This window comes from Anomaloglossus baeobatrachus, chromosome 2 (genome assembly GCF_048569485.1).
Source record: "Anomaloglossus baeobatrachus isolate aAnoBae1 chromosome 2, aAnoBae1.hap1, whole genome shotgun sequence".
Lineage (NCBI taxonomy): Eukaryota > Metazoa > Chordata > Amphibia > Anura > Aromobatidae > Anomaloglossus > Anomaloglossus baeobatrachus.
Window position 1 is genome coordinate 756,478,046 of NC_134354.1, and position 20,585 is coordinate 756,498,630.

General features: G+C 46.0%; 1 protein-coding gene across 1 annotated transcript in view; it reads left to right on the forward strand.

Annotated features, from left to right (window-relative positions):
* Positions 1-20,585, forward strand: part of CCDC82 (coiled-coil domain containing 82) — a 97,736-nt gene that overhangs the window by 23,093 nt on the left and 54,058 nt on the right. Inside the window, exon 2 of the mRNA XM_075337485.1 lies at positions 17,600-17,780. Within this exon, the coding sequence (XP_075193600.1) occupies positions 17,600-17,780 (181 nt within the window). The remainder of the gene's footprint in view (positions 1-17,599; positions 17,781-20,585) is intronic.

A 20,585-nucleotide genomic window follows, 5' to 3' on the forward strand; every position in this document is an offset into this window, starting at 1 on the left:
CTATGTCCTGAAGTGATGCAGGTGAGTGACCTCCAGAGGAGGAATGTGGTGACATTGCAACTGATGGTTGAATTTCTGAAGTCACACTTTCTGCAGGTGATGAGTGGCTGAATGAAACAGGAGGGGTGGCAATAGGGGGTGGTGTCAGTGTGTTTTGGACTTTGTGATTGCAGAGCAGTTCCCGTTGGTGATGGAGTGGCTGGAGGTGATGGTGTTCCATCATGCTGTGGTTAGTTCTCGTCCGATTGTATGGAGACAACAAACAGCTATGATTAATGCATCCTAGGTTGTTGATTAGTATTTTTCCAAAAATATTTTTCATATGTTTAACCCCTTCACGACCGCGGGCAGTAAAATTACGTCCTATTTTAACGTGACTTAACGACCAGGGACGTAATTTTACTGCCTAAACTTCATTTGATTGCCGTGGCCATAGCAACGGCTTTCAAATGATGTCCCCTGCTGTTTCTTACAGCAGGGGACCTTTGCTTGACCCCAGGGGGGGTGGCATCGCCACCCCCTATCGACGATCGATGTGATTGGCTGTTCAAATCTGAACCGCCAACCACATCGATCGCACTAATTTCGGCAAAAATAATGCCCGAATTAGTGCGATCCTGTGAGATCCAGCTATGAGATGCCGCAGCTGCTGCAGCATATCATAGGTGGACCTCAAACATGTCTCCCCCAGCCCCTGCAGCACTGATTGGAGCGATCGTGCTATGACGCGCAATCGCTCCAATCAGTGTGCAGTGGGGCGGTCTGATCTGCCGGTGGCCGCCCTCCCCAGGCCTGTGCTGGCCTGTGAGCCCTCCCCCAACATGTCTGCAGCGTGGAGTGGCTGGTACTTTTGGTACCACGCCACCGCTGCTGCTGCCGCCGCCGCCTCTGATGTCTCCGCCGCTCCTGCTCCAATGGTAAGTATTCCGCTCAATGCGCGCTCCCGTGAAGGCCCCTGCGCGCTCCCGTGAAGGCCCCTGCCCGTGCCCCCCCCCGATCTGCCCCCCTACGCCCCGATCTGCCCCCCTATGCCCCGATCTGCCCCCCGGCATCCCGATCTGCGACCACCGCTGCTGCTGAGGTCACCGCTGCTGCTGCAAAGTGAGTACTGTGCTCACTTTGCAGCCCGTGCGCGCTCCCGTGGTGCCCCTGCGCGCTGCCGTGAAGGCCCCTGCCCGTGCCCCCCCCGATCTGCCCCCCTACGCCCCGATCTGCCCCCCTACGCCCCGATCTGCCCCCCGGCATCCCGATCTGCTACCACCGCTGCTGCTGAGGTCACCGCTGCTGCTGCAAAGTGGGTACTGTGCTCACTTTGCAGCCCGTGCGCGCTCCCGTGGTGCCCCTGCGCGCTGCCGTGATAGCCCCTGCCGTGCCCCCCCCCGCGATCTGCTCCCCCCAACCACCCCCCCCCCCCCCCGACATCCCGATCCGCTCCCCCCGCGATCTGACTGCCTCCCCCATTATTTCTATTCTGCTTCTGCAGCTCCCTCTCCGGTCTCCCCCTCTGCTCTCCCCCCTCCCCCTCTGCTCTCACCCCCCCCCCCCTCTGCTCTCACACCCCCCCCCCCCCCTCTGCTCTCACTCCCCCCCCTCTGCTCTCACCTCTCCCCCTCTGCTCTCCCCCGACGTCCTCTTACCTGTCTTCACCGGCCTGATCACATCTGCGTCCATCGCTGGGTCCTTCCTGGGCATTCTGCTGATCTGCCTGCTGCTCCTGTAAAGCTGTCCATCTCTCTGCCATCTGTTCCTCTGCAGCTCTTCTGGTCAGTGATCCTCCTGCTAGTCCTCTGGGTACTGTGAGTATAACTTTTTTTTTTTTTTCCGTATCCCCTGTCCATTTTTACACCTCATCCGTCCGTGCATCCCGCCAAGCGCTGATCAGGAATGCAGATAACGGATCGGCATCCCTGCTCAATTTTTGGCGTGACTTTTTTTTTTCCGTATCCCCGACGCTTTTTGTATCTCATCCGTCCGTGCGTCCCGCCAAGCGCTGATCAGGGATGCAGATAACGGATCGGCATCCCTGCTCAATTTTTGGCGTGACTTTTTTTTTCGTATCCCCGACGCTTTTTGTATCGCATCCGTCCGTGCGTCCTGCCAAGCGCTGATCAGGGATGCACATAACGGATCGGCATCCCTGCTCAATTTTTGGCGTGACTTTTTTTTCCGTATTCACGACGCTTTTTGTATCGCATCCGTCCGTGCGTCCCGCCAAGCGCTGATCAGGGATGCACATAACGGATCGGCATCCATGGTCAATTTTTGGCGTGACTTTTTTTTTTCCGTATTCACGACGCTTTTTGTATCGCATCCGTCCGTGCGTCCCGCCAAGCGCTGATCAGGGATGCACATAACGGATCGGCATCCATGGTCAATTTTTGGCGTGACTTTTTTCCGTATTCACGACGCTTTTTGTATCGCATCCGTCCGTGCGTCCCGCCGAGCACTGATCAGGGATGCACATAACGTATCTGCATCCATGGTCAATTTTTGGCGTGACTTTTTTTTTTACGTATCCCCGACGCTTTTTTTTATCGCATCCGACCGTGCGTCCTGCAGCGGCCGATCAGTGCACTGCGTCTGTGCGTTTGAAAAGTCAAATGGCGCTCCTTCTCTTCTGAGCCCCGCCATGCGCCCAAACAATTACTTTCCACCACATATGAGGTATCTGCGTACTCAGGAGAAAATGCACAATACATTTTATGGTGCATTTTTTCCTGATAGCCTTGTGAAAAAAAAGCTACCTAGTTGAAGCAACCGTTTTGTGGTAAAAAAAAAATTTTTTCTTTTCACGGCTCAACGCTATAAACTTCTGTGAAGTCCCCAGGTGTTCAAAGTGCTCACCAAACATCTAGAACAATTATTTGAGGGCTCTAGTTTCCAAAATGGGGTCACTTGTGGGGGAGCTCTATTGTTTAGGCACCTCAGGGGGTCTTCAAACCCGACATGGCGTCCGCTAACAGGTGCAGCTAATTTTGCACTCAAAAATTCAAATGGCGCTCCTTGCCTTCCGAGCACTGCTGTGTGTCCAAACATTTGATTTCCACCACATATGAGGTATCTGCGTACTCAGGAGAAAATGCACAATACATTTTATGGTGCATTTTTTCCTGTTACCCTTGTGAAAAAAAAAGCTACCTAGTTGAAGCAACCGTTTTGTGGTAAAAAATTTTTTTTTTCTTTTCACGGCTCAACGCTATAAACTTTTGTGAAGCCCCCAGGGGTTCAACGTGCTCACCAAACATCTAGAAAAATTATTTGAGGCCTCTAGTTTCCAAAATGGGGTCACTTGTGGGGGAGCTCCATTGTTTAGGCACCTCAGGGGGTCTTCAAACCCGACATGGCGTCCGCTAATGAGTGCAGCTAATTTTGCGTTCAAAAATTCAAATGGCGCTCCTTCCCTTCCGAGCTCTGCTGTGCGCCCAAACAATTGATTTTTACCACATATGGGGTATCAGCGTACTCAGGAGAACATGCACAATAAATTGTAGGGTGGACTTTCTCTTTTCTCCCTTGTAAAAATGAAAATTTTATGGCTAAAGTAACATTTTTGTGTTAAAAAGTAAAATTTTCATTTTTTCCTTCCACATTGCTTTGGTTCCTGTGAAGCACCTAAAGGGTTAATAAACTTATTGGATGTGGTTTTGAGCAGTGTGAGGGGTGTAGTTTTTAGAATGGGGTCACTTTTGGGTATTTTCTGTCACCTAGGCCTCTCAAAGTCACCTCAAATGTAATGTGGTCCCTAAAAAAATTATTTTGTAAATTTTGTTGGAAAAATGAGAATTTGCTGATGAACTTTGACCTCTTCTAACTTCCTAACGGAAAAAAAATTTGTTTCGAAAATTGCGCTGATGTAAAGTAGACAAGTGGGAAATGTTATTTAGTAACTATTTTGTGTGACATATCTCTCAGATTTATGGGCATAAATTTTCAAAGTTTGAAATTTGCGAAATTTTCAAAATTTTCGCCAAATTTCCTAAATTTTCACAAATAAACGCAAAACATATCGGCCTAAATTTACCACTGACATGAAGTACAATATGTCACGAAAAAACAATCTCAGAATCGCCAGGATCCGTTGAAGCGTTCCAGAGTTATAACCTGTCAAAGTGACACTGGTCAGAATTGCAAAAAATGGCCCGGTCATTAGGGTGTTTTAGTGGCCGGGGGTGAAGGGGTTAAAGTATTGGGCATGGTACATTTCTCAACATAATAATAATAATACAGTGGAACCTCGCTTAACGAGTAACCCTCTTAACGAGAATTTCGCTTAACAAGCAAAGCTTTCTGTAAATTTGTAACCCGCTTTACGAGAAAGCTTTGCTGTACGAGCGAAATTCTCACCGCACACACTTCCGGTTTCGTCCATCCACCGCGCTCTGACCCGCACGTGCAGTCCACACAAGCACACACATGTATGCAGAAACACACACTCATGCACGCACATACAGTATTATGCTCACCTTACCTTCCGTTCCACCGCCGGCCTCATGGATCTTGAAGTTCCCGGGTACATCGCGACGTCCTCGCAGCGAACTACAAGACCCAGGAGGCCGGCAATGGAACGAAGATAAGGTGAGCATGTAATATGTGCGTGTGCATGTGTGTTTGTGTGAGTTTGTACGTGTGTGGAATGACAGAATAGGGGACCAGGATGGGACATTTAACCCGTTGTGGAACGAATCGTCAGCATTGCAATGATTTCCTATGGGAGATCTTGCTTTGCTGAACGAGTAACTTGTTTAACAAGCACAGTCCCAGAACGGATTGTTCTCGTTAAGCAAGGTACCACTGTAATAATAATAAAGTTTATTTATATAGCGCCAACATATTCCGCAGCACTTTACACTCCGGTGGGGGGTTGTATAAACAAAAACAAAACAAAATAGTACACAATTCAACAGCTACAGTAGGAATGAGGGCCCTGTTCGAAAGCTTACAATCTATGGGGAAATGGGGGGGGGGACACAAAAGGTGAAGCACACTTGTAGATCTGGCCGGCCATCGTTATGCTAGTTTATTGGTTACATACTTGTAGACTGTGAGCCCTCGCGGGTAGGGACCTCCGTCCTCCTGTACCAGTCTTGTATTGTTTATGATTATTGTACTTGTCCCTATTATGTACACCCCTTTCACATGTAAAGTGCCATGGAATTGATGGCACTATAATAATAAATAATAATAATAACATATAAAGATGAATGATTTGGTCTTTAGACAGTAACCTTTTGGGTGCCCTTACGTGCTATTGGTTGTATGTAGGATGTGAGGACAGAAATAGGAGAGAGAAGGTTACGAGAAGCATTTAGAAGGTGGGACGGGGGAGAGTTAGGTTAGTAGGTTATGATGATAAGCTTTGTCTGAAGAGATGTGTTTTTAATGTACGCTTAAAAACTTGGGGGCTGGATATTAGTCGCATTCTTTGGGGTAGTGCATTCCAGAAAACTGGCGCGGCACGAGAAAAGTCTTGGAGACGGAGGTGAGAGGTTCGTATTATGGAGGATGTTAGTCTAAAGGGTGCTTTACACGCTACGACACCGCTAGCGATCTCGTTAGCGATTTGACACGCCAGATCGCAGATGCGATCTGCCAAGATCGCACATAGGTCGTTTTTATAGCGCCGGTCACATGTGCAATCTCGGCAGATCGCATCTGCGATCTGGCATGTCACATCGCTAATGAGATCGCTAGTGATGTCGCAGCGTGTAAAGCACCCTTTAAGATCATTTGCGGAACAAAGGGGGCGGGTAGGATGATAGACAGAGATGAGGGATGAGATATATGGTGGTGCAGAGCTGTGGAGAGCTTTGTGGGTGAGGGATAGGAGTTTGTATTGTACATTACTAGCAAAGGTCAGAAAAATGCAATGTAGACCATACACAACATTCCTATGTGCACCTTGTTTTTTCCTGCAGCAGCGGCAAACGTTGATGTGACTCTGAAGATGCTAAACCTTTTGTGTAATTTTTGTGACGCATATAAGTTTTGTGCGCATTTGCATCATTTTCCTTACCCACGACAAATGACAAGCTATTTATGTTATCTTTTTTTGTTTGGTTGTCTTAGGCTGAGACCGCACTTTGCGTTCTTCTACTTGCATTTCTAAACGCACGTTTTGGGCTTAATTGATTTGACCAAAGTTGCCTTTTTCTGAACTTTAGCGCTGAAAACGCATGCGTATTTACCGCGTTTTAGATGCGTTTTCAGCGCTTTTTACATGCTTTTTCACCTGCGTTTTGACAGATGCGTTTTGCACATTAAGACACTGCTAAATAAAGTTTAAATAGTCAAACAAAATAAAAAAAAGTGAAAAAAAGGAACACAGAATTTTAGAAATAATTTAAGAAAGAGAAATTTAATAAAATTATAGCGGTAATATACTATTTATTTGAAAAATAGCAAAAAAATTAGTAATTTTCTTTAATTTTATTGTCGGACTGTGTGTGTGTAAAGGGACATATGAAATTATTATTTTAATGTCCAAAAATCATGCGATTTGGTAGTCTGCACATAAGAAGCAGGTAAAACGCAGGAATTTGAAGGATTCTTGGTTTTTGCCATTTCTCATTGACTTCAATGTTAGCAAAACGCACCCAAAATGGCAAAAACAATTGACATGCTGCTTCTTTGAACGCATGTTTTTTGCCAAATATATATACGGTATGTTTACATGTTGAAGTTTGTTGGGCGGGGCGACGTTGGAAGATGCGTATTGACGTCACTGTAATACCATCCACTATTGCGCGGATGCGTTACCAAAGTTCTGCATATGCGTTTCTTTATATTAAACATGGAGTATACAGATCTCCAACAAGTTCAGAAACGCTGGTCGGTAATGATATGACGCGCATGTGGCAGTATCTATGTTTATGCGTGCACGCTGGTGGAATCCTTATTTGAGAAAAGATTTTTATGTCCTAACAAAAATCATGTTGGGAAGTGTTATAAATGTTGCAGTGTTTGTGTGTGTATGTTTGGTGTCCATGTAATATTTTTAACCTTTCCCAAACGTTGTTAATTAAAAAATATTTGTTAGGTTAATATTTGTTTGCAAAAAAAAAAAAAAAATTAAAAATTTTTTTTGTCATTGTATGGTTTTTGTATCGGCTAATGTTTGTCTTCCTGACTTTGTATTCAGTAATCATAGTTTTGTTTTTTTTATTTTTTTTATAAACATGTTATGTCCTCCATTAGGAGGTATATGTACAGTGCCTACAAGTAGTATTCAACCCCCTGCAGATTTAGCAGGTTTACACATTCGGAATTAACTTGGCATTGTGACATTTGGACTGTAGATCAGCCTGGAAGTGTGAAATGCACGGCAGCAAAAAAGAATATTATTTCTTTTTTTTTTTTTAAATTGTGAAAAGTTTATTCAGAGGGTCATTTATTATTCAACCCCTCAAACCACCAGAATTCTGTTTGGTTCCCCTAAAGTATTAAGAAATATTTCAGGCACAAAGAACAATGAGCTTCACATGTTTGGATTAATTATCTCTTTTTCCAGCCTTTTCTGACTAATTAAGACCCTCCCCAAACTTGTGAACAGCACTCATACTTGGTCAACATGGGAAAGACAAAGGAGCATTCCCAGGCCATCAGAGACAAGATCATGGAGGGTCACAAGGCTGGCAAGGGGTACAAAACCCTTTCCAAGGAGTTGGGCCTACCTGTCTCCATTGTTGGGAGCATCATCCGGAAGTGGAAGGCTTATGGAACTACTGTTAGCCTTCCACGGCCTGGACAGCCTTTGAAAGTTTCCACCCGTGACGAGGCCAGACTTGTCCGAAGAGTCAAGGCTAACCCAAGGACAACAAGGAAGGAGCTCCGGGAAGATATCATGGCAGTGGGGACAAAGGTTTCAGTCAATACCATAAGTAACGTACTCCACCGCAATGGTCTCCGTTCCAAACGAGCCTGTAAGGTACCTTTACTTTCAAAGCGTCATGTCAAGGCTCGTCTACAGTTTGCTCATGATCACTTGGAGGACTCTGAGACAGACTGGTTCAAGGTTCTCTGGTCTGATGAGACCAAGATCGAGATCTTTGGTGCCAACCACACACGTGACGTTTGGAGACTGGATGGCACTGCATACGACCCCAAGAATACCATCCCTACAGTCAAGCATGGTGGTGGCAGCATCATGCTGTGGGGCTGTTTCTCAGCCAAGGGGCCTGGCCATCTGGTCCGCATCCATGGGAAGATGGATAGCACGGCCTACCTGGAGATTTTGGCCAAGAACCTCCGCTCCTCCATCAAGGATCTTAAGATGGGTCGTCATTTCATCTTCCAACAAGACAACGACCCAAAGCACACAGCCAAGAAAACCAAGGCCTGGTTCAAGAGAGAAAAAATCAAGGTGTTGCAGTGGCCTAGTCAGTCTCCTGACCTTAACCCAATTGAAAACTTGTGGAAGGAGCTCAAGATTAAAGTCCACATGAGACACCCAAAGAACCTAGATAACTTGGAGAAGATCTGCATGGAGGAGTGGGCCAAGATAACTCCAGAGACCTGTGCCGGCCTGATCAGGTCTTATAAAAGACGATTATTAGCTGTAATTGCAAACAAGGGTTATTCCACAAAATATTAAACCTAGGGGTTGAATAATAATTGACCCACACTTTTATGTTGAAAATTTATTAAAATGTAACTGAGCAACATAACTTGTTGGTTTGTAAGATTTATGCATCTGTTAATAAATCCTGCTCTTGTTTGAAGTTTGCAGGCTCTAACTTATTTGCATCTTATCAAACCTGCTAAATCTGCAGGGGGTTGAAGACTACTTGTAGGCACTGTATGTATGTTTATTGTACTTTTAAAAAAAAAAAAAAATTCCATAAAATTAAATAATAATAGGGTTTTTCTTTTTATAAAAAAAAATGTCATTTGTATGTTTTTTGTGTCGGCTAATGTTTGTCTTCCTGACTTTGTATTCTGTAATCATAGTTTGTTTTTTATTTTTTTATAAACATGCCATGTCCTCCATTAGGAGGTACATGTATGTATGTTTATTGTACTTTAAAAAAAAAAAAAAAATTCCATAAAATTAAATAGGGTGTTTTAAACAATTAAATTAAATTAAACAATAATTGTCAATTTTTTTTATTGACAAATATTCAAATAGTAAAGAACTTGAAAATAAAAAAAGGGATTTTACACTTGGCATTGGTGGTAACACAGAAATAAACTCACCAAAAATATATGCTATCATAAATCCAAACAAAAAAATATGTAAAATCAAGTTTAGCAATCCAAACATCCGGGACCTAGAAATAAATCAAAATATAAAACATTATAACAAATTATTCTGCCAGCTCACCGCCCCTGGACCATTAAAGTAGGTACAATACCGTTCTCTATTTGATAAAGCATCAAAACGACTACGTCCAGAGGGGGTGGTGAGGGGTGGGCAAGGAGGCTAGGTGAGGGTCATGACCTCGCCAAGCACCCAAAACAACTTCCCCATTTGCATTGGCATCAGTATCAGCATATCCAGGAGGTCTGTAGGTCTCACAATCCCTTTTGCGTAGGAAATTATGGAGTAATGGAGGCCAATACGACACTATTGAGGCCAGCTTCAAATTGATTGGTGTTGCAAAAACTCGAAACCTGCTTGCCATGATGCCAAGTGCATTTTCCACAACTCGCCGTGCTCTAGATAGTCTATAATTAAAGACACGGCAAGATGCAGACAATGTAGATGGGGAATAGGGTTTCAATAAATGCGTTTGTAGGGGGAATGCCTCATCTCCCACTACTACAAAATTTAAATTGGCACAATTTGCAGAGTTAAGCCTGCTTTACACGTTACAATTACACATACGATCTCGTATGCGATCGCACCCGCCCCCATCGTATGTGCGGCACATTCAATTTGTTGCCCGTGTCGCACAAACAATTAAATCCCGTCACACGCACTTACCCGTCCATACGACCTCGAGGTGGGCGGCGAACATCCTCTTCCTGAAGGGGGAGGGACGTTCGGCGTCACTGCAACGTCACACAGCAGCCGGCCAATAGAAGTGGAGGGGCGGAGATGAGCGGGACGTAAACATCCCGCCCACCTCCTTCCTTCCGCATTGCAGGCGGGACGCAGGTAAGATGTGTTAATCGTTCCCGGGGTGTCACACACTGCGATGTGTGCTGCCTAAGGAACATTGAACAACCGGAAGTTCAATTTTTAGATTTTGAACGACGTGTATGCGATCAACGTGTTTTCGTACAATCTGGGTCGCACGTAGGTTTCACACGCTACAACAACACTAACGATGCCGGATGTGCGTCACTTACGACGTGACCCCGCCGACACATCGTTAGATTTTTTGTAGCATGTAAAGCCCGCTTTAGGAGGAAATGGAAAATCACATCTGGAAAGGCGTTGGCCAAAAATGGTGTTTTCTAACACACCCCTATCTGAGACCCTACCATTCATGCCAACATCCACTGTGATGAACTCATACTGGGAGTGGACTAGGGCCATTAGTATGATACTAAAGTAGGCTTTGTAATTATAATAGTAAGATCCAGTGTTGGGTGGCTGTGTTACACGGATGTGTTTTCCATCCAATGCCGCCCCACAATTGGGAAACTGCCATTGGCTTGCAAAGCCTTCACCTATTCTTGGCCAATCCTTAGCTATTTTAAGGAACGGCATGTAGTCACGAAGACAGTGTATTATTGCCTCACATGTTTCAGGAATTAACGAACTCAGCAGGGCCCGGGAAACAGCTGCAGAATATTGAAGGTCCGTTAGTGACCGGCCAGTGGCGAGGTAATGCAGGGTGACGGCTGCATGTTCCTCAGCAGGGACAGCAGCACGCATCACGGTGTCCTTTCTCAGAATATATGGATGCACACATAAATAAATAAATAATTTTTTTTTTTATATAGCGCTAACATTCCACAGCGCTTTACATACATCAGGAACACTGTCCCCATTGGGGCTCACAATCTAAATTCCCTATCTGTATGTTTTTGGAGCGTGGGAGGAAACCGGAGTACCCGGAGGAAACTCATGCAAACACGGGGAGAACATACAAAGTGCTTGCAGATGGTGTCCTTGGTGGGATTCGAACCCAGGACCCCAGCGCAGCAAGACTGCAGTGCTCACCACTGAGCCACCATGCCGCACACAGTTAACAATGTATGCAAATGACCCTTCGGACATCCGCAGGTAGTTCCTAAAATCATGAGGATGTTTTTCTTGCAAGTCACAAAGTAGCTGCATATGTGTGATCTCTGGGCGTCTCATCAGCTACTCACGAGACCACAAACGTCGTCTATGCCGAGTGCCTTGTGGTGGTTGTTCCTCCTCCTCCAAGGACGCAGTTAGAATTAACCCAACTGTCAACACTGCATCTTCAGCATTGGAGAGCATGGTGTCTCTGCATTAGCAAAAAAAAATATCAGTGGTGTGGCTCAGGCAGTTTTTTTTTTTTGGATTTTCCATTCATAAATCCAACATTTTTGAACAGCACAATAATGTATATGTTACATAACTACAAAAAAATAATAATTTACCGCCAAATTTAGATGTGGGTTTGCAAAATTAAAAAATATCCACAAGAACAGGGTCTATAAGACATTTAGAATTAAAAATAAACGTACCCAAAGGAAGCTCTGTAAAAGGGACCAAATGCAGTAGTTGCCAAATGAACCGCAAACACGCCACAGCTGAGCTCTGAAATGAGACACAAACAGGACCGCAGACAGGGACAAATGACTTAAATAACACTTTGCGTCCGCCTTATAAACCACGGCGGACAAATCTGAACGCAGTTGTGAACACCAATCATAGCGGGGGATCGTGAAACATTGCGTGTAGAGACACGCCCGCGTCGCAGATGACGTACGCACTAACGATGTTGTTCATTGTTGCCAGGGTGTCACACGTATCAATCTGTCTGCTGTGTATGACAAGTCGAACGATATTTAGAAAATGAACGACGTGTATGCGATCAACGATTTTCACTACTTTTGCGATCGTTCAGGGTCGTTCGTAGGTGTCACACGCAACGACATGGCGAACGATGCCGGATGTGCGTGACCGAAACCGTGACCCCGACGACATATGTCCCGCTAAATTGATGTGTGTAACGTGCCCTTTAGGCCCGTTTCACACGTCAGTGAAAAACACTGACGTTCTTTACTGACTTGTAAAACACGCACATGTCCCTCCGTGTTCCGTGATTCACGGCACACGTGGGTTGTCCATGTGCAATCCGTGATTGCAAATGGACATTACTCACCTGCCTTCGCTCCTGCTGTCCATGGTGCTGAACTCCTTGGCTCTGCAGCGTCTGCCCACCGCTCTCTGCAGCTACTTCCGGGTCGGCTGTTCCTGCTTTCATGAATATTCATGAGCTGGGCAGGAGCTGCACAGCGCGTCGCTGGAAAGGTGAGTTGAAAATGTTTATTACTTGATATGTCAGTGTTTTTCTGGTACGTGTTTCACGGATCACACACGGATCACACCATAGTGTGGTCCGTGGGTCATCAGTGATGCCAGAAAAAAACAGACTTGTCTCGGTGCAGAATCACGGACACGGGTGTACGCTGCACGGAGACACGTTCAGTGAAAAATCACTGATGTGTGAGCAGACCCATTGATTATGATGTGTCTGCGTATGTCAGTGATTCTGGTACGTACAAAAAAAAGCACATACGTACCAGAATCACTGATGTGTGAAGGGGGCCTTAGACTGGACAATCCCTTTAATTTGAATAGATTGATGGAACAGTAGTTTATTCTTTTTCCCTCATTGGTTCAAATCACGGTCCCAGTTCCCTTTTGTGCCCTAGTGAAAATTGTGACTTTCTGCTCTATTTGGAGACAAACTGAGAGCTTTCTCATCAAAGGATTCAGTTTAAACATCCCTTGCAAAGTAATAAAATTATCAGTAGGGGCATGTGGCACCTATTTGAGGCCAGCCTTACAACAAGACTAGGGGTAGACTGAGTATATCCCTAGATTTGTTGTCAGGCTCTTTAAAAGACCGGACATTAACTTACTGGTAGCTACATGAAGTAGCACTAGTGAGATATTTTTTCTGTTTTGGAGAGAATTCATTTGCATGGTTTTCCCGTAGAACAGTGCTCACAAGACTGCATACACAACTGGTCTTCATAAATAGGACCAGCCCACCCCACCCATAAAGCCCCATCAAGGGCCCCCATTATAGCTAGCACATGAGGGTTGTCATTTTTGTAGACTCCAAAGTGTCATATTTAAAGGGAACCTGTTCGGTGTCCTGATGGTCCCCAACCACTACTATAGCTGTATGGGTGCAGAGTTCTTTAAATTGTGTTTGTATCTAAGTTAAGGTGCATTTACACTACACAAATATCGTGAACGAGTTTTCCTTGAAACTCTTGTTCATGATAATCTGCAGAATAAACAGATCACCCAAGGAATGAGCAAAGCACTTGTTCGTCAGGTGAAACGTTCTGGGCAGCACATCGTGCTGTGTAAACCAGACTTGTGCTGCCGAGAACTATGGCTGCCTATTCACACTGAGCTTGCTATTACAGACGGTTCTGTGCGCATCTAAACCGGGCTCTGCATCTAAACCAGGCTCCGCATCTAAACTGGGCTCCGCATCTAAACTGGGCTCTGCATCTAAACCATGCTCTGCATCTAAACCGGGCTAACCATGCTCTGCATCTAAACCAGGCTCTGCATCTAAACCGGGCTAACCCTGCTCTGCATCTAAACCAGGCTCTGCATCTAAACTGGGCTCCGCATCTAAACTGGGCTCCGCATCTAAACCAGGCTCTGCATCTAAACCATGCTTTGCATCTAAACTGGGCTAACCATGCTCTGCATCTAAACCAGGCTCTGCATCTAAACCGGGCTCTGCATCTAAACCGGGCTCTGCATCTAAAACCGGCTCTGCATCTAAACCGGGCTATGCATCTAAATCGGGCTCTGCCTGTATAAATGAGCTGATATACAACCGCCGATCAGCAAACAAGTAACCGACTGGCTGGTGTAAATGGACTTTCACTAACGCTGCCACCTTTTGAAAAAATGTAGGCTTTATCACGCACCTCCACATATGCAAGAAAAGTGCAGGACTAGTCACGGTGGCTCAGTGGTTAGCACTGCAGTCTTGCAGCACTGGGGTCCTGGGTTCAAATCCCACCAAGGACAACATCTGCAAGGAGGTTGTATGTTCTCCCCGTGTTTGCGTGGGTTTCCTCCGGGTTCTCCGGTTTCCTCCCACGCTCCAAAGACATACAGATAGGGAATTTAGATTGTGAGCCCCAATGGGGACAGTGTTCCTGATGTATGTAAAGTGCTGCGTAATATGTTAGCGCTATATAAAAATAAAGATTTGATTTGCTGGGGTATTTCATCTTCCAGAATAGTCCTGTGTTGGACATGCAGCAGAACAAAACGACGTTCTTCAATCATTTCACTATTAGTATGTGGATAAAACACCCACCCAGCTACATTAGTGGTTGGGGACCGTCAGTGAACCTGACATGTTCCCTCTTAATTAAAGGGTTATTCCTATCTCCATGATCCTGTCCCAATAATTAGTAGGTGTAATAATATTAGCAAACATCTGCAATTAGAAATGTAGTATAGTTGTTCTGATTCACTATGTTGCTTACCTCATGTACAGGGCATTGCAGCTTAGGTATCAGCCAGGGTTGCGACCGTTATAGTGACAGTTAGTTAGTTGCTCATGGTTGTAACCATGGATACCTAAGCTGCAATGCCCTGCACATGAGGTAAGAGACATGGCTATATCAGGAAAACTATACTACATTTCTAATTGGAGGTAGTTGCTAATATTATTATTACACCTACTACATATATGGTTAGGGTCTTGGAGATGGGAATACACCTTTTAAGTTTTGGGCAGGAGGAGTCATGTGGTCAATGCTTATGACCTTACACATATGCATACCAATTCTTTCAAAAAAGGTGTTGTCCAGTTTCAAAAATATGTTTTCATTATCCTCAAGATCCTCCTGGCCAAAGTGGTTAGGCTGAGCGCCTCTTGCTCCGGGGTGCCTGTGCCATATCCTCCACTCCTCTCCTACTGATACACCGTTCCCCCACAGTCTCCATTAGAGATGGTGCACGCTGTTCATGGGACCTGGTCCAGCGTTGTCGTCGGTAAGCTGTGGCCGCTGGACGGTATCCCTATGATTTGCCTCCTACCTCATGGCCTGATGCGACGTCGTGTGTGCATCAATCCACAACATTGTGCCAGAACAAAGAGCAGAGGCAGGAGATGGTCAGCGGTTATCCCGTCCGGCGTATTGGGGTGCACCATCTCCAGTCACCATGCTTCTCCCCCTGTAGAGACAGCAAGTGAGTGCTGTAGCCAATCTCTTGGCAATCCATTTGATTTCTCCTTATAGACAAATAGAGCACATATTGATAGGTTTACCCACAGATTACGTCTGGTTTCTTGTGTTCTTAGCTGTGAGGCTTTTTATAAACGGACTTAAAGGGGATGCCCACTACTGTAGGATAGGTCATCATTATTGGATCGGTACCCCGACTGTAGCTGATACCAGCCTCAGTGGCGATAGGTCATCATTATGGGATCTGCACCTCCATCAATCTCCCCAGTGGGGATAGGCCATCATTATAGGATCTCCACCTCCACCAATCAGCTGTCACCTGCCCCAATGGGGATAGGCCATCATTATGGGATTGGCACCACCATTGGTCAGCTGTCCCCTGCCCCAGTGGGGTAGGTCATCATTATGGGATTGGCACCCCCATTGATCAGCTGTCACCTGCCTAAGTCGGGATAGGTCATCATCATGGAATTGGTACCCCCATTGATCAGCTGTCACCTGCCCCAGTGGGGATAGGCCATCATTATGGGATTGGCACCCCCATTGATCAGCTGTCACCTGCCCCAGTGGGGATAGGCTATCATTATGGGATTGGCATCTCCATTGATCAGCTGTCACCTGCCCCAGTGGGGATAGGCCATCATTATGGGATTGGCAACTCCACCGATCAGCTGTCACCTGCCCCAGTGGGGATAGGCTGTCATTATGCGATTGGCGCCCCCATTGATCAGCTGTCCCCTGCCCCAGTGGGTATAGGTCATCATTATGGGATTGGCGCCCCCATTGATCAGCTGTCACCTGCCCCAGTGGGGATAGGCCGTCATTATGCGATTGGCGCCCCCATTGATCAGCTGTCACCTGCCCCAGTGGGGATAGGCCATCATTATGGGATTGGCACCCCCATTGATCAGCTGTCACCTGCCCCAGTGGGGATAGGCTATCATTATGGGATTGGCATCTCCATTGATCAGCTGTCACCTGCCCCAGTGGGGATAGGCCATCATTATGGGATTGGCAACTCCACCGATCAGCTGTCACCTGCCCCAGTGGGGATAGGCCATCATTATGCGATTGGCACCTCCACCGATCAGCTGTCACCTGCCTCAGTGGGGATAGGTCATCATTATGGGATTGGCACCTCCACCGATCAGCTGTCACCTGCCCCAGTGGGGATAGGCCATCATTATGGGATTGGCACCTCCACCGATCAGCTGTCACCTGCCCCAGTGGGGATAGGCCATCATTATGGGATTGGCACCTCCACCGATCAGCTGTCACCTGCCCCAGTGGGGATAGGCCATCATTATGGGATTGGCACCACCATTGATCAGCTGTCACCTGCCTCAGTGGTTTATCGGATATTAACCTTGTACTGGGTGGAGCACATGAGGCCAGTACATTGTTTAGTGGCCAAGTGCCGCATCTTATCTACTTTTCACCTGAACAAAGATATTTTTCTTTCTTGTTGTGGCTGCCATTGTTAGTCACAAGAAATGCAAACATATGATTGTCTCAGAAATTGATTGATAAACCATGCGCAAAACATTTGTATAATCAGTTTCAAATTGCAGTGTAATTGCACCAAGTCTCACTCAGCGATCTTCATTTCTTCTTTCGTTTTCAGACCCCATGACATGCAGTTTGCAGCCTGATCCAAGTTACTGTTGTAGGAGTGTCTCTCCCAGTAATACAGGCTGGATGTGACCTCTATATGTATCCAAGGTGCTGAGGTTTTCAGTAGTTCATCGATCATACCAAGTGATGGGCGAGCATGCTCGACACTGCTCGTTACTCGATCGAGCATCGGGGTGCTCCCACGCAACTCTAGTACCAAGTATAATGGAAGTTAATGGGAAACTCGAGCATTTTCAAACTCGGATGCTTGAGCCGTGATTGAGTAACGAGCTGTGGCGAGCACGCTTGCTTATCACTAATCATAACAAGTTCTATCCTATGTCTATCTTGTACTAATTTGCCCTTCTTGGGCTTTCCTCTTTATTACCTGTTTTGTCTGCCTTCCACGAGACTGTAAATGCTCTCTGTCCTCTCCACATTGTAGAGGTCTGTGCCCTAACCTTCCCCTTTCCTGCTGCTATCGCAAAAACCACAAGCAGGGGATCTAACGAATGTGTAACATTTGCAGCAAAATTGTAGATTTTTTTTAATGAAGACTGGAAACAAATGAACATTAAACATTTGAGCAAAGGTGTGCACAGACTTTAATGTGTTTGGTGGAGTCAGTGCCTATAGCTGACCTCTAATATGTCATTTGCAGGAAAGTCCAGATGATTTATTTGCACCTTTGACCCCAGAATCACTTGGCGATCATGATGACGAGGACAGCGATGATATGTCAAACTTTATAGTAGAGGATGAAGAGGAAAATGATGGTGAAGATGCTGATAACCCGCCCTCAAGCTATAAGGACCTGTTCAGGAAACATCACATTTCCCTGTGTAAGCGCCAGTGTATGATAACACTGAAGGATACAGCAGATTATTTGCTTTTGATGGTTGCGGAAAAAAAAAAGCATAGTTACATAGGTTAAAAAAAGCCCTAGGTCCATCTAGTTCACCCTTCCTCCACCAATTATATATTTTGTCATTATGTTATTTATAACCGAAAATGTTATGTGTACTGAGGAAATCATCCAGCCTTTTTTTAGAAGCTGTTAGGGTATGTGCGCACTAGGCGTTTTTTTCACGCTGCGTTTTTATGTGCGTTTTTGTCTCAAAAAACGCACCCGCGGCTAAAAAACGCGATAAAAACGCATGCGTTTTTACCGCGATTTGGTGTGTTTTTCCTGCGTTTATGCTCACTGCGTTTTTAATCAGTGCACAATGCCATTAAAGATTGTTGATGAAAAAAAAAAGGTCTGATGTCATTTCCTTCTTCAAAATGTTCATTGTATGCAGGAGAGCAGACAGCTGCAGAACTAGTGTATGCAGGAGAGCAGATAGCAGCTGCAGAACTACAAGTCTCAGCATCCTCCATCCAGGACTGTATGCAGGAGTTTTTTGTCCCCCAAAAAAATGACGTGGGCTTCGCCATATTTTTGTATGCTAGCCGGGTACAGCAGGCAGGTACGGGCTGCCCCCAACCCCCAGCTGCCTATTTGTACCCGGCTGGGAACCAAAAATATAGGGAAGCCCTTTTTTTTTATATTTCATGAATTTCATGAAATAATTTTAAAAAAAAAATGACGTGAGCTTCGCCCAATTTTTGAGTCCAGCCGGGTACAACTAGGCAGCTGGGGATTGGAATCCACAGTGCAGGGTGCCCATGCTTTCTGGGCACCCCCGCTGTGAATTGCAGTCCCGCAGCCACCCCAGAAAATGGCGCTTTCATAGAAGCGCCATCTTCTGGCGCTGTATCCAACTCTTCCAGCTGCCCTGATGCCGGGTGGCTCGCTGGGTAATAATGGGGTTAGGGCTAGCTGTATATTATCAGCTGGCCCTAAGCCCGAAATTCATGGTGTCACGCCAATATTAGACATGGTCACCATGAATTTCTAGTAATGATAAAAAAAAACCACAACACACAGAAAAATATTTTTATTAGAAATAAAACACAACACAATTAGTGACTCCATCTTTATTGAAATAAAGAACCCCCCTCCGCAGTAATCCTGGGTCAAGGGTCCCGCGCCGTCCAATCCAGATCCAATATCATCTGATCGGTTTGCTGGAAGGCAAAGCGATCAGATGATGTGTCAGGTTCTAGGGGCTGAAGCACATCACACATCAGCTGATTGTATAAAAGCCGATTATACAATCAGCTGAAGCATCAGTGCAAAAAAAAAAAAAAAAATACTCACGTCTGTGCTGATTACCGGCAGCTCCTGCAGCGATCGGATGAGAGTCTGATCCTGTCCCATCGCTGCAGGAGCTGCCGGTAATCAGCTGATGAAGTCTTTCTGACGGCAGGATCAGCTGATAGCTGGCCGGGCGCGAAAAAGCCGGCGACACCGCGAGAATTACGATCAGCTGATGCGTCAGGTGACTGGATCAGGTGATCCACCGCCAGGTCCTGCAAGCTTCGTACGTGCCCCGGGGAGACTGCACACAGCCAGAGCGGCGGGACCGGGACAGGAGCGGGCATGGCACTGGGACCCTGCAGACAGGTGAGTATGACATTTTTTTTTTCTACTGTTCACTTTTGTTTTCGCCGCTGCCTCCACCTCCCGCCCAGACATGGCGCCGCACGGAGCTGACATGCACAGGACGGGAGGTGGATGCAGCGGTGACGGTACCGGGAGGATTCATGCTTCTGTGTTTACCAACAGAAGGAATCCTCTTCCTGTACACGTCACTATACTGCCCACCCCTTGCGTTTATAGCTGCGTTTTTATTCCTAGAAACGCAGCTATATGCGTTTTTCATTGCGTTGTTGAACATCTCATTGAACTCAATGGGTGAAAAACGCAGTGAAAAATGCAGAAATAATTGACATGCTGCATTTTTGTGGTCACCACAAAAACGCAGCTACAAAAAAACGCTGTGTGCGGACAGCACTTCTGAAAACCCATAGACATTGCTGGGGAAGCAATGTCACTGTGTTTTCAGCACAAATACGCGGTAAAAAACGCCGCTAAAAACGCAGCAAAAACGCCTAGTGCGCACAAGGCCTTAGAGCAGTCAGACTGTGGAATGCCAACCACAAGAGGTAGTAATGGCAGATACTATAAGGCCTTGTGCGCACTAGGCGTTTTTGCTGCGTTTTTAGCGGCGTTTTTTACCGCGTTTTTGTGTTGAAAACGCAGTGACATTGCTTCCCCAGCAATGTCTATGGGTTTTCAGAAGTGCTGTCCGCACACAGCGTTTTTTTGTAGCTGCGTTTTTGTGGTGACCACAAAAATGCAGCATGTCAATTATTTCTGCATTTTTCACTGCGTTTTTCACCCATTGAGTTCAATGAGATGTTCAACAATGCAATGAAAAGCGCATATAGCTGCGTTTCTAGGAATAAAAACGCAGCTATAAACGCAAGGGGTGGGCAGTATAGTGACGTGTACAGGAAGAGGATTCCTTCTGTTGGTAAACACAGAAGCATGAATCCTCCCGGTACCGTCACCGCTGCTTCCACCTCCCGTCCTGTGCATGTCAGCTCCGTGCGGCGCCATGTCTGGGCGGGAGGTGGAGGCAGCGGCGAAAACAAAAGTGAACAGTAGAAAAAAAAAATGTCATACTCACCTGTCTGCAGGGTCCCAGTGCCATGCCCGCTCCTGTCCCGGTCCCGCCGCTCTGGCTGTGTGCAGTCTC